This window comes from Parasteatoda tepidariorum, chromosome 8 (genome assembly GCF_043381705.1).
Source record: "Parasteatoda tepidariorum isolate YZ-2023 chromosome 8, CAS_Ptep_4.0, whole genome shotgun sequence".
In the NCBI taxonomy this organism is placed as follows: Eukaryota; Metazoa; Arthropoda; class Arachnida; order Araneae; family Theridiidae; genus Parasteatoda; species Parasteatoda tepidariorum.
The window spans coordinates 75930945-75945078 of NC_092211.1; the positions used below are offsets into that span (position 1 = coordinate 75930945).

Below are 14134 nucleotides of genomic sequence, written 5' to 3' on the forward strand. Positions count from 1 at the left end.
CGACCCTTATGATAGAGTGCATTATCCTGTTGGTAAACACCATCCCCCGCAGGAAAAACTGTTGCCATGAATGGGTGAACCTGGTCTGCAACTATGTTCAAGTAGCTTACAGACGTCAGGAATCGTTCTATGAGGATTATGGGTCCTAATGTGCCCCCACGAAAACATTGTTCCTGGGCGAGAAGCCATGAAAACTTGGGCGAGAAATCGTAATAGATGGAGGGTGGTCATAATGTAGTGGCTCTTTGGTGTACATAAAATATAAATAAATTAAGGAATTTTTAGGCTTAGATAACATATTTGATTTTTAATATAAAATTAGGTGGGATAAATAATTTCTTCCATGTAATTACTCATTAATGTCTGGTCATATAAGTTAGATATGAAAAACACCAATGAGAGAAAGTGGTAGAACAGTGCGCAAGAGAATAAACTGTCCATTCTAAATAACTTTTGATCCTAATGATCAGATCTTAACATTCAAGGACTCAATCTTTATAGTTCGAGAAGGCAGCCTTTTAATATGCTAACTAATTAGTACAGACGATAATTTAAATTATAAAGTAAGACACAAATCAGAATAGAATTTTTTTTTGATGGATTCGGAATTCTGAATCCCAAAATATGGGGAGTACCTGAAATCTCAGAAATATGGTCCCAACAGTTCGGTCAAGAGGGCTGTCCAAAGTTTGAACTCCTTAATGTTATTCTGATTTTTTTGGGTATTTCCCCATATGCCGAGAATTTATTAAGCGAATTGAAAACTTTCGGTTTCACATTTATAACATTCGTTTATCCATGTAAGAAATAACTATTACTAAATGTTAATTATTTTTTATTATTTTATTTAACAATGGTCAAAACAATTTCGGGTAAGGTAGACATTTTTTTGCACCTTTAAATATCTAATTTAGCATGGCAAAATACAAAATTTAAGTAAAATCGGTCGAATATTTTCTGAGAAAAAGAAATTTTAAAACACGACTCTTTTAATGACAACATTAAAACGACGACTATATTGTTTCTTTATTGCTATGAATATTATATAAAATGCAAGCATTTGAATTTGTTAATGTTAAACCTTGCAATGACAAAACAAATATTAAAATAGTTTAGCTATTTTTCCTGTATACTTATTTTATTATTTTGCCTCGAGATTATCTATTAGATATAACAGTAAAATATACTCAAATACGTAAATGCATTAATTATCTTTAATTTATAGATAGCTAATTCCTACAAAGGCAAAATAAATACTAATATTTCTTGAAAAATAGCAGTTATTGTTTTTCGTCTATTTATCTGATTTTTTCACTTTCCATAGAGTTTTCAAATAGATGTGTAGCCGAACCTATTTCACAATTAATTAACATTAAATGCTAATAAATTATCTATAGTTTAGATAAATCTTTGAATAATTTAATACCAACAAAAATTCTGAAATATTTCTTTGAAAAATAGTTCGGATCTTCTTTCTTGTCTAACAAATAGACAAGATAATTAAAAGTTATTTAAAGCCTAGATCTATATTCGAGTTTGTAAACTTTAAATAGTACGGAGGCAAAACAATTAACGAAAAAATTCTGAAATGTCTTTGTGAAAAACAGTTCAAATCTTCTATCTTGTCTATTTGTTTTATTTGTTCCTCCTTTCGTAGCAATCCGTGTTAAATACACATTTCGCAAATAAAATGCTAAAAAGCATTAGTTAATTAAAAGTTATTTAAATCCCAGATCTATATTTGAGTTTGCTAATTTTAAATATTACAGTGGCGAAACAATTAGCGAAAAAATTCTGAAATATTTCTTTGAAAAGTAGTTCAGATCTTCTTACTTGTCTATTTGTTTTATTTGTTCCTCCTTTCGNTGTTAATTTAATACCAACAAAAATTCTGAAATATTTCTTTGAAAAATAGTTCGGATCTTCTATCTTATCTGACAAATTGACAAGTTAATTAAGAGCTATTTAAAGACCAGGTCTATATTTGAGTTCGTAAACTTTAAATATTACAGTGGCAAAACAAATAACGAAAAAATTCTGAAATATTTCTTTGAAAAATGGTTCGGATCTTCTTTCTTGTCTAACAAATAGACAAGTGAATTAAAAGTTATTTAAAGCCCAGATCTATATTCGAGTTTGTAAACTTTAAGTATTATGGTGGCAAAACAATTAACGAAAAAATTCTGAAATGTTTCTTTGAAAAATTTTGATTTTGATTGAAAAATTTTCGATTTGTTTTATTTGTTCCTCTTTTCATAGCAATCCTTGTTAAATACACAATTCGCAAATAAAATACTGAAAAGCATTGCTTAATCAAAAGTTATTTAAATCTCAGATCTATATTTGAGTTTGTTAATTTTAAATATTACAGTGGCCAAACAAATAACGAAAAAATTCTGAAATATTTCTTTGAAAAGTAGTTCAGATCTTCTTTCTTGTCTACTTGTTTTATTTGTTCCTCCTTTCGTAGCAATCCTTGTTAAATACACATTTCGCAAATAAAATACTAAAGAGCATAACTTAATTAAAAGTTATTTAAATCCCAGATCTATATTTGAGTTTGTTAATTTTAAATATTACAATGGCGAAACAATTAACGAAAAAATTCGTATTTAAAAAAAATCCATTCTTTTGTTTTAGTCTATTTATTTTATGTGTTTCATCTCCCTTTAGATTCGCCATTAGATATATAACCGAATAAAAGTTTGCTCGACATATATCTTGAAAATCAATACCCTAGCAAAGTATTTGATAAATTTATATGTCGTTTGATGGTAATTTTTCAATCATTGTAAGCCAATATTGCACCGATCTGGGTATCCAGTAACTGGCAAGCCATTACGGAGGAAACTAGATTACGTAAATAATTTCTAATTGAAATCGAGACGTTTTCTTCAACTTTTATCTCTTAATTCAATTAAGAGAAAGATCAAAGAAGGATTTAAAGTCAATAAATGTTGAGAAAACATATCGATTTCAGTTAAAATATCAAAAGTCTGGAAATATATCGCATTCTTGAAGTTGGTTTATTTTATTACACAAGTTTCTTTTATCCTTTGAATTAGTTTTGACAACGCTTATAATTTTGAAACTGTCATTATTTCAAATTGTACGCTTACATCTTGCTTTACAGAACAAAGGGTTTTAAATTTGTAAATCTCTTCTGTTCTGGAAGAGTTGTAAAGTGATTGAAACGTCGTTATTATAAGTAATCAATTAACGGAATCTCACTATACATAAGAACAGCTTATTACGGAAAGATAGATATAAATTTATAATAGGTTATCAAAGAAAAGATTCGGTTATGATGGAAAAATTTGGTGATTGATGAAAGAATTACCATTTGATGAAGAATTTCGATGATCACTATTATTTAGATGTAGTAGGAGGAAGGGTAATATTTGTAGAATATTTATCCTGGAGATAATGTTGTTGAATCATTGGAAAATATTGATGAATCATTGCAGGAAATCGTTATTATTTTAAGTAATCAAATAGCGGAATCTCACCATGCATAAGAACAGTTTATTTCGGAAAGATGGAAGCAAATTTATAATAGGTTATCAAGGAAAAGATTTGGCTATGATGGAAAAATTTGGTGACTGAAGAAAGAATTACTATTTGATGAGGAATTTATATGATTACTATTAGTTAGATGTAGTCGGAGGAAAGGCAATATTAGTAGAATAATTATCCTGGAGATAATGTAGTTGAATCATTGGAAAATGTTGATGAATCATTGAAGGAAATCGCCATTATACATTTGTATAAATATTCTATTGTCCAAAGTGTAAAAATAAACAAATATAGTGAAGAATCAAATCCGATAAATGTTAAAAAATATTATTTTTGAACTTATGTTAAACTTAGGAAACTTATGAACTTATGAAAGTAAGGATTAACCTCAATTTTTAATATAAGTATGCATTATCAGGGCCCGTGCTAAGGTTTTCAAATTATTAGCCAGTAAATTAGCCAATAAATTAGCCAAATATTAAAAGCATTCTCCAATTGCCGCAAGTCTTCGCCAAATTCAAATCTTAACAATCTATTATGCTTAATTTTTTCCATTTAGAGAACTATTTTACCGTAGTTTGTTTCAGGCTTATATTATTTGGACCCAATTCTAATTGCTTATGGGGCACATCTATCGAAAATTGCTGTAATCGAATAAAAAAATATTGATTTCTTAAGAACATTTTGACCTAATTTTGAGGATCAAGTAAAATATATATTTTTCTTTCTAGTGGAAAAAATCATTCGCCAATACTTTAGCCAAACACACAATTTTATTCTCCAAATTTATGATTTTATAGCTTTGGTGAGGTGGCGAATGCATAACGCGAACCCTGCTTATCAAATTATAAATTCGGAAAATGGCCCGCAGAGTGTGGCTGCAGGGCTAAGCCCCACAGGACACCACCATCCATCTAGAAATCAAAAATGCGATTGACATGTATACGTTAAAATAGCAAAGAAAAGTTAAGGAATTCATGCATTGACTATTAATTGAGTGAATTTAATGCCAAAGCTCTTTTTCTTAGCCTTACGTATTCAAATGTGTTGGCGGAAAAGAAAGTGTGAGAAATAAGAACGAATTTTAATGAATCCAAAACATTAGCAACTGTATAGCAGCTTACGAATTCTATGCTATTATGTAAAGTAGATGTAGAGAGAATCTATAAAAATAGGTTTTATGCTACACTAAATTCAAGGTTGTAATATTAAAAGATAACTGATTACATTAATGATTTTTTTTTTACCGAGAAAAGGATTAAATAAGATAATAATCTAGTTTATAATTGTTAGGAAAAAATGTTATGCAGTATATCAGTATGACATGAATTTAATTTAAATTATGGTTCGTTCAAGTTGGATATCATAAATATAGTTATTATTTTCCTATTAATAATAGTTTGTGATAGTAATATGGAATTTAATTGCCTTCATATTACAAATTCGCTAACACACACTTTTGGTAAAGTTATTTATTGTTCATTGATATGTGCTGTAATATACTCGTCGCAGAGTATGTGTAGAATATTTCTGCACACCTTTCTTCTCTAAAAGAATAATTTGCATTTAAAGTAATTCGATATGTTTTATTTAAAAAACAATCTTAAAAATATGAAGAAAAAAACACTATTTTTTAAAGTAACGATTCTAGTAATAATGTTTTTTTTTTGCCGTTTCTTAATTTCCAACTTTTTATTATTTTCTTTTAATGAAATAAGATAACTAATTTATATTTTTAAAGAAAATTTAAAATATGTTTTGAGTAACAAATTATGCTTCAGCAATAATAAAAATTTTTTTACAATTTATAAAAAATTTCATGGGATCATATTTGCTAAGTGAAAAGCAGCATTTTAGGAATATTTTACTTTTTTACTAACAAAAAGGTAATAATGCTGGCCAAGCGAGAAAAAAAAATATTCAATGCGTACGCAGAAGACGTATTGACGGTAATATAGTGCCAAAACTGGGGTTTTCAATACTTCGTTCCGACAATTTTGATGTTGAAGATGCGCCACATTTTGGAAGGCCAATTGGATTTGGAAGGCTGATAACGACACAGTAAAGGCATTAATTGTTGCAAACCAGCGAATAAAAATTTGCGAGACGGCTGAAACTTTAAATTTATCGAACTCCATCGTTCATTTTAAATTGAAACTTCTAGGTTTAATTTCAAAGCTACATTGGGAGCCGTGATGGTTCAGGAAGTAGAACTTTGCCTTCCAATGAGGTGAACCGGGTTTGAATCCCAGCGATGGCTTGGTCGATTAGAATCCACATCCGGCTTGCACCGACCACAGAGCTGACGTAAAAAACATCCTCAGTGGTAGATAGATCATGGTCTCCTGCCGTCAGACTAACAGTGGGAGGTTTTCGCGGTCATCTTCTCCATGTAACTCAAATGCTGGTCAGTTCCATCAAAAAAGTCATCCACGAAGGCAAATTTCTCCTAATACTTTATCCAGGTGTTCCCTTGTCCTCTGGATTGGGTTCAAAATTACAAGGCTATGTAGTTGAGCATTAGTAGTCGTAAAACTAAAAGAATTGGGTCAGCTGTTCAATGACGGACATAAAATAAAATTAAAAAGGGCGCATTTGTTCTTTATGCTCTTACGGAAAGAAATTTGTGACGTCGGGTTGACATCCGTAATTTGCTTCTAGAACATCAAGTAAATGATCCGTTTTTTAAAAGCATCATGAGTGGCGTGGCGAGAAATGACCTGTCTACTATATTTGTTCGGTCTCACGAAATTTTGCAGACTTTAAAACATTTTCTTCAAATCAGGAGGTCAAAAATCCCCTCGATCCCTTTTTTACCAGCAAGGGAACAAAAATTTTATGAGCGTAGAATCATGCTACGACCAAAAAGATTACAAAAGTATTGAACCAGAGAGGACGATTTAATAAAATATTTATTCACTATTAAAATAAAACGTCTTTCATTTTCATTAAAACTTAAATTACTTTCCTAACAACCTTAAAAGTGACCTTCGTATTTTCATCACGATTTTTTGTTATTCAAGAAGCACAAAATATCGAGTTGGAAATTAATTATTTAAATACCTGGAAAGTCATCAATTCGGGTATCCCATTGCTCAACCTTGCAAGGACCTAAAAGAGAAAAAAAAGAAAAATTATAAAAATGCAAAATTCAATTAACCATGATTTATCAATTCTCTTTTGATATTAGAAGTTTCCATCCTCCTGCTCGCCAATCCCCAGAACTGCTTACGCAGATCTTTTCAGCTTGCAATTTTCACCTTTATCTAATTTAATACTCCACCCCCTATATTTTTATATGGTTTAGAAATAAGCATTGAAAACTAAGATAATTTTTTCAAATTTTAAAATTTTTTCCCCCTATGAGCTGCACAATCAATCTTCCCGATTAGCAGACCTACTGCGTTCTCCAGAATTGGTATCCACTCTTTCAGGACAACCACAATGGGTGAGATACCGTTGACCATGTTAATTTGGACGTCTAGTTTCTGCCACACTAGATGGCAGCACCGAGACTCTATTTGGATGCTAAAGTGCACTAGGAATTTGCCGGAGATGCTAAGAGCCAATAAGGCACTCCAGGGATCTTTTACATGCCGCATAATCATACGACATGGCCGCTGAGGATTTTCTGCATCCCGAAAATCCAGTGTCTGAGGCGGGGATCAAACTCGCAGACTTGGGTTCAGAAGGCTGACCACAAACCAACTGCACCACCCAGCCGCAGTTTTTCACATTGATCAAATAAAAAAATACAGGAAATTTTTATTTTATTATTTCATTTTATACTTAAATGTTTTGACACTAGAACTCGTACCGCTATTATCTAGCCATAAATAAAAAAAATCCCATATTGTTTAAACTGTATATTTGAAAAAGGTTTTAACTTTTAATTTATTATTTAAAGAAATCTAATAATTTATTCAGTCATTGTAAAATTTAGACTTGAGATTATTACACTCACAAGAAGATATGGTCAAAACTACTAGAATGTGATAAATTTTCTTTTGCTTATTGGCTCCATTGGAACACTAAAAAGTTCAGTAATTTTTAGTGAAGTGTTTTGGTAATTTAAAATGAACAATTATGGGAAAAAATTTGGCAATTTTATCATGATACTTTAGGGCATGGCATAAATCTATTTTTTGATTTAAATTAACTTTTCAATTTGTTTTATTTACTAAATAAGTGGTAATGAGAATTTTCGAAAACCAGGCTTTCATGTAAACCATCACCATATGGATGAAAAAATTTATCAAATGAATTATTCATACAATGCCTATTTTGGTTCCACAAACGAGAATTACATTTTTTTCTACCAGAAATATCATATCCATACAGAACGGTAATTTTATCAGAATTTTTTCCCTATTTAGTGCTGCCATGAAATAACCATGTTTCTTTTTGTCAGTTAATGTGATAGTATTTGATTAATTAAAACTGTGAAAATTTGAAAAAAAAGTTTTCTTTAGTTTTTATATATTTTTTATTGCTTTCTACAAAACTTAATTAGTACAAAACAAAACTTAAGACTGTAAAAGCAAATTGAAACAGCAGTTTGAAAAAAAAGATATGAAGAATAAAAAATTCAAATTCATTCCTAAAATCGGCGGACGCTATAATAATGCAAAATTAGTTCATTGTAAACTTTTAATTAAAATAATTACTATACAATTCTTAGTTTCTAACCCCTATATATATAAGTTTCAATCACAAATATATTAGGGTGGTTCTCATTTTTTTTCGAAATTTCAAGTCGATAAAATATGTCACTGTGGTCACATATTTACCAAATTTTTTTTCTTTCACCAAATTTCAAAGCATTGACGAATGGGATTAAAGTTTCATCAATAGAGAGATTTCGTACTTTTATGCTACAATCGTTTCCCTCCTGAATTAAGGTTTGAAGTAATTGCGCATGCGCCAGTTTTGTCAAAATTCGCATGCCCCAGGAAAAAAATATGAAATTTACGTGAATGAAAATGAGAGATTTTGCAAAAAGTTGAAAATAGTGAAATATCATTATTGACTGCAAAAGCAGAACAAACTGTTATAATGGACATGGATGTTTAGAAGGAAATTTCTTCCAACTTAAATTGCATAGTTAAAACAAATAAAATAAATAAATAAAGCAAAGAAGTAAAATAAATAAATAAAACAAACAAATGAAATAAATAAAATTTTAAAATAACGAAAAAATGCATACTTTCTTCAGAACCTAGAGCAATTAGACAACCATAATTTTAAAATAAAACTAATAAAAATTATTATTTTTCTTTTATAATAAATTTACAAATTGTTATAAAATTAAACGATTCATTTTAACGCTTTGTAAGCATGAAACTCCCATCTTCATTTTGCGTCGACGTTCTTTTTGATTTTTCTGTAACCTGTCCTCCTTGTTGTTTATTCGAAGGTAGGCTTAAACAGAAAACAACATTAAACTGCTTTAACCCCTTAACGATCGGTTAATTTTCAAGAAAATGGTCATAAAAGTGCCCATTTTTTTATCCAATCACAAATACACGTATTTGATTCGTGCTGACATCTAGTTTAAAATAAACTTACTATCTTGAATTACCTTAAAAATATCCTGGTACTGCCATCTGGTGTGTAAAATGAGAGATAAAATGCTTTCCGGGCAAAAGAAATGAACTAGTTTTATTCTTATTGGCGCGTTATTACTGAACATTCCAGCTCGTCAATATCATGGGAGCGAGAAATAGAGGGAGAAAACTCATCCCGTCATTTTCACGGGAGCGAGAGGGAAGGGGTTAAACAGCGTACTTGTAGCCACGCCAACAAAAGGTATAGATACAAATGATCTACGTACGGAAGTAATTTACGTACGGAAGAATACAGAATCTAGCATAAATTTGTAAAAACTCCTTAATATTTACGTCAACAAAAATTGAAGTTTACGCTTTTGATTCAGAAAAGATCTAGATATTCTTTAATTTAATTAAATTAGTTGTGATGTATGATGCCTGGTGGCTGAATGGTAGATCTTCGAGCTCCCGTGTCACATGTACTGGGTTCGATCCTCGGGTCGGGCAAGGTTGACTCAGCCTTTCATCCCTTCAGTGGGTCGATGAAATGAATACCAAGCATGCTTGGGAAATAAACACTGGGGGTTTCGCATTCGGCTGACCACCTAACCGGAACATCTGCTCTTGCACCCCAGTGAGTTTAGCTTAGTTATGATGTATAGACTTAGTTACGATGTGAGATTATAAACTCACTGACGCGCCAGTGAGTTTAGCTTAGTTATGATGTATGGCTGTGCACAGTGATAACTATTCATCGGCTTATGAATAATGAATGAATATTATGACGATTTATGAATTTCGTAATTTTTTTTTTGTGATACACCNATAATAGTTGAAGAAATTTTAAATTGTAAAGTACACAATTTTTTACATCATTTTTCGTATATTTTTTAGAGAATGCGATTTTAAATGGCAAAATACAAAATTCGATCAAAATTTGTCAAACAGTCTTCGAGAAATCTAATTTTGAAAAAGGAGCATTTTCAAAATTCAATTTCTGAAGTAAATAAAAACAGGCAAACAAAACCATTTTTTTTATGAAATTGTGACTCGTACTTAGAAACAAAATAAAATCTACAGAGGAATAGTCTGTAAAAAGGACTCGGACATTTTCTGAAATATAAATAAAATAAGAGTATACGATACACTTTTTATTGTTAAAAAATTATTTTAAATGTTTCACATTTTATAAAACTTCGAATGTTGTTGTTGTCATAGAGCATTAAGGCAAGGGGTGCGATTGTTCTTGATTTTCCAGTGAGGCCATCTTTGTCCAAGAATTCGACTATTGCCACACCCATACGTCACGCCCGTTTATAGAACGGACCCATTCATACATCCATTCATTCATACACAGGTGGTAATTTTGATGAGAACCAGAGAACGATCAATCTCCACTTCAGTACCCCCAGAGGTATTGATTTATTATGGGAACATGGAAGACTTTGTGACTCGATGGATTTAACGTGTACCAGTCACCTCATGTGGTTAACAAGAAAATTGGTATTCGTAAGAGTGAAACAAGATTTCAGGGTATTAAGATGAGTTGATGTGACAGGGGAAAAAGAATTTTGGTATGATAGAAATTGAATTCATGCCAAAGATTCCAGCCATGTGCTGCAATCTAGGATTTATAGCATTTTTTTAAAGCTGATAACTACATAATTTGCGTGAAGCAAATAAAGTTTTTAAATCATTAACCACATAGTTTATTGGAATTATTCATTTAACATTCCCGGAATCATTTGCTCATGAAATTCCGATCTTTTTTTGCTTTAAAGTATTATTTTTAATGAAACAAAGCAGATGATGATACTTTTCGTTTGGTTAACAAATTGCTGTGTAGCAAGAGTTTTACCATAATTTTAAGAAATAGTATTATTTTTAAATGAGGAAAAGTATAATTTATGATATTATTTATAATAAAAAGATAGCATTATTTATAATTATTTTTAATAAAAAAATATTTAACATATTATTGAGTAAACCATTCCTATTCCGTAACATTTGGTTTCAGCACAAATAAGTTATAGTTAAAAGATGTAAGAAAAATATTCTATAGAATGCAATTTTAAATAAACGCTTCAAAAATTCTTTAACATGTTGATGTTATAAATCGTCATTATTTCTCAGCTAAAATAATTAGAAGGGCATTAGAGTAGATTGCTTAACTTTTATCACAATCCACTTACAGCAATATTAACAAATTTAATTCGATCGTTTTAGCCAGCACTGCCCCCTAATGAGATAGAGCTTTAATTATCACAAAATGCACTTAACTCTAAGAAATTCGATTGGATAAGTTAATAAAATCCATCCTTTCAGCTGTTGTAAATCACATGAGAAAATTAAGTAAAGCCCATGGACGACAGGCAAATGACTTTTAAGAAATAATTAGTGGATCCTATTACAGCCTTTCAAACCTCTTAAGCCTACTCCATTTTTCCAAACAAAATATGTGAGTTGAAATAATGGAGTTTGTGATCTTATATTTAAAGATTCTTCAGTCATCCGGGATAATAAAAGTAATATTTCTGCTGTGAGCAAAAAATGGAAAAAATTTGGATTTGTTAAGTAAGCTAGGATTATAAAGAATAAGGGAAAAAAAATGTTGTCTGGTTTATGCAGTTCATTTATGTCGAGTTGGTTTTGGTGATTTGATGAAATAACAATTGAGTCAATTATTGTACAAGCAAGAGTTTTTTTATGATAATTAAGTTTGTTTAAGGTATTTGATCAGAAAAGGCTTATTTAAATGGCCAATATTGATCGTATTTGTAATTTTTTTTACACTCCCAGAAATAAAATGCTCACCTTTGACGATTCAACAATCCTTCGAGTCGCATTTCGTTAACTTTGAGAATAATTTCGTCACGAAATCACGTGATTTGTGACGAAATGCAAATGCTCAAATATATGACGAAAATGTTTCCTCAACTCGAAACCTTATCGTATTGCATCGTGGTATATTGTTAACTAGAATGACGAAACTGCAATAAAGACTAGACGATCGAAAATGAAGTGACGTGACAAGCCAACCGGACTTCATGGTGGTCACGGAGTTGGTCTCGTACCAGGAAGAACACGGGTTTGAATCCCGCTTCGGACAAGTGTGTAGTTAATCTATCTTCTCTTCTTATGTTGTTTGGGTGACGCAGATCCTCATATTTGTGGTCCACGATAAAATGATTATCAGAAAATGTCACTTAGACGAAATTTTTGCTCGGAGCATGTATCGGAAACGGTTTCGTCAAAAACAAAGAAAATTTCCTTAAATTTGAGTATTTTTACAGTAAGTCGATAATCTAACGATATAAGGTAAAAAAATACTTATTTATTGTTTTTCAAATGTCTTTTGATCAATTTTCTTTGTTACATAACCATTTTTACATTTGGCTGGACCTCTTGCTGTTTTGATTAAGAATTTGATTCGATGTAGCACTATACAGTCTTTATTTTATATTTATACAGAAAATTGGTTCAAGGAGGAAATCTTCTTTTTCATTTTTTTTTTCTGCATTAAATCATGCTTAATAAATATTAATCAGTATATTAATGGTTTTGTCTAAATCTTTTATTATACAAACACTGTTTTAGACTTTTAGTTCAATTTTTCTGATTCTGTCATGAAATAACAAATATTTTCTGAACATGTATACGGCGCAAAATAAGAAACAGACCACTCTGAATAACTTTTGATCTAATGATCGGATCTTCACTTTCTTAATAGGTTTGAGAGGGTGATCTCAATTATGCTAATTAACTGGAGCTGACGATATTTTAAGTTACGAAATCAGACTCAAAAATGTACTTTCTCTGAATAAACATACCTTTTTTTCCGACCAATCCGGGTTTTTTGATCCACAAAATATGGGGGGAAGTCACAATCTAAGAAATATGGTCCTAATAGTTAGGTCAGGAGAGCAACGCAAAGTTTTGACCCCTTAGTGTTAATTTTATTTTTTTGCGCATTTTTTCATATCTCTAAAACTTTTTAAGTGAATTGAAAAAGTTTTGCACGCAATTATGAAATTTGCTTATTGAAAGATAATTTCATGTAAAAATAAATATTTAATAAATATTTATTATTTTCTATTATTTTATTTAATAATAGTTGAAGAAATTTTAAATTGTAAAGTACACAATTTTTTACATCATTTTTCGTATATTTTTTAGAGAATGCGATTTTAAATGGCAAAATACAAAATTCGATCAAAATTTGTCAAACAGTCTTCGAGAAATCTAATTTTGAAAAAGGAGCATTTTCAAAATTCAATTTCTGAAGTAAATAAAAACAGGCAAACAAAACCATTTTTTTTATGAAATTGTGACTCGTACTTAGAAACAAAATAAAATGATTGGGTCAAAAATACTACACAGGTTTAGATTAATCAATGCTCATAAATATGAGGATAAGAGTTCAAACAATTAAATATTTATCTGGGGTTTTCAAGAAAAGATAATTTTAATTAAAAATTGCATAACCAAACATAAATCAAATTGCAAAACCAAATCAAAGTTAAATATCAGTTAGAGTTGACTGAATCTAGTTACATTTTCTTTTAGACTGTTCTACTAGTTGGCTTTTGAAACATGTAATTTTTATGAAAAATGATTACCTTCTACATGAGTAGAGTATGTTGTGTATCGTAAAGTCAACATTCCTGGTGGCTCTTGCGCTGTTGATAGTTTTCCTTTTATAGGTCGAATACAATGTTGATTGCTGTAAAACAATCAACCAAATCAAGTGTACATTATGTTAATAGAAACTTATAATTGAATAAATATACATCATTACACAAATTTTTTTCCCTCCACATTGAGACACTTGGATTTAAATATAAAGCTTATAAATATAACATTAATAAATATTATATATATTTTACATTATATATATATATATATATATATAAAACACTCTGTTTTGCGGATATAATCGTGTGGGCTGATGAAAAGATTATATCTTTTTGTATTTTTTTTCCGGTTTTTTTAAATAAAATTTCTTCCTTTTTTTTTTTTTTTTTTTTTTAAAACTGTTGTTTGTTATTTTTTTACTTATTATCCCCCCC

The 14134-nt window shown here is 30.1% G+C and overlaps 1 protein-coding gene across 1 annotated transcript in view; it reads right to left on the bottom strand.

Annotated features, from left to right (window-relative positions):
* The window catches only part of LOC107449901 (uncharacterized), a 44972-nt gene that overhangs the window by 18648 nt on the left and 12190 nt on the right, over window positions 1-14134 (bottom strand). Inside the window, exons 4-6 of the mRNA XM_043043665.2 lie at window positions 13685-13788; window positions 10122-10178; window positions 6580-6627 (exon numbers count right to left, since the gene is read on the bottom strand). Of these exons, the coding sequence (XP_042899599.2) occupies window positions 6580-6627; window positions 10122-10178; window positions 13685-13788 (209 nt within the window). The remainder of the gene's footprint in view (window positions 1-6579; window positions 6628-10121; window positions 10179-13684; window positions 13789-14134) is intronic.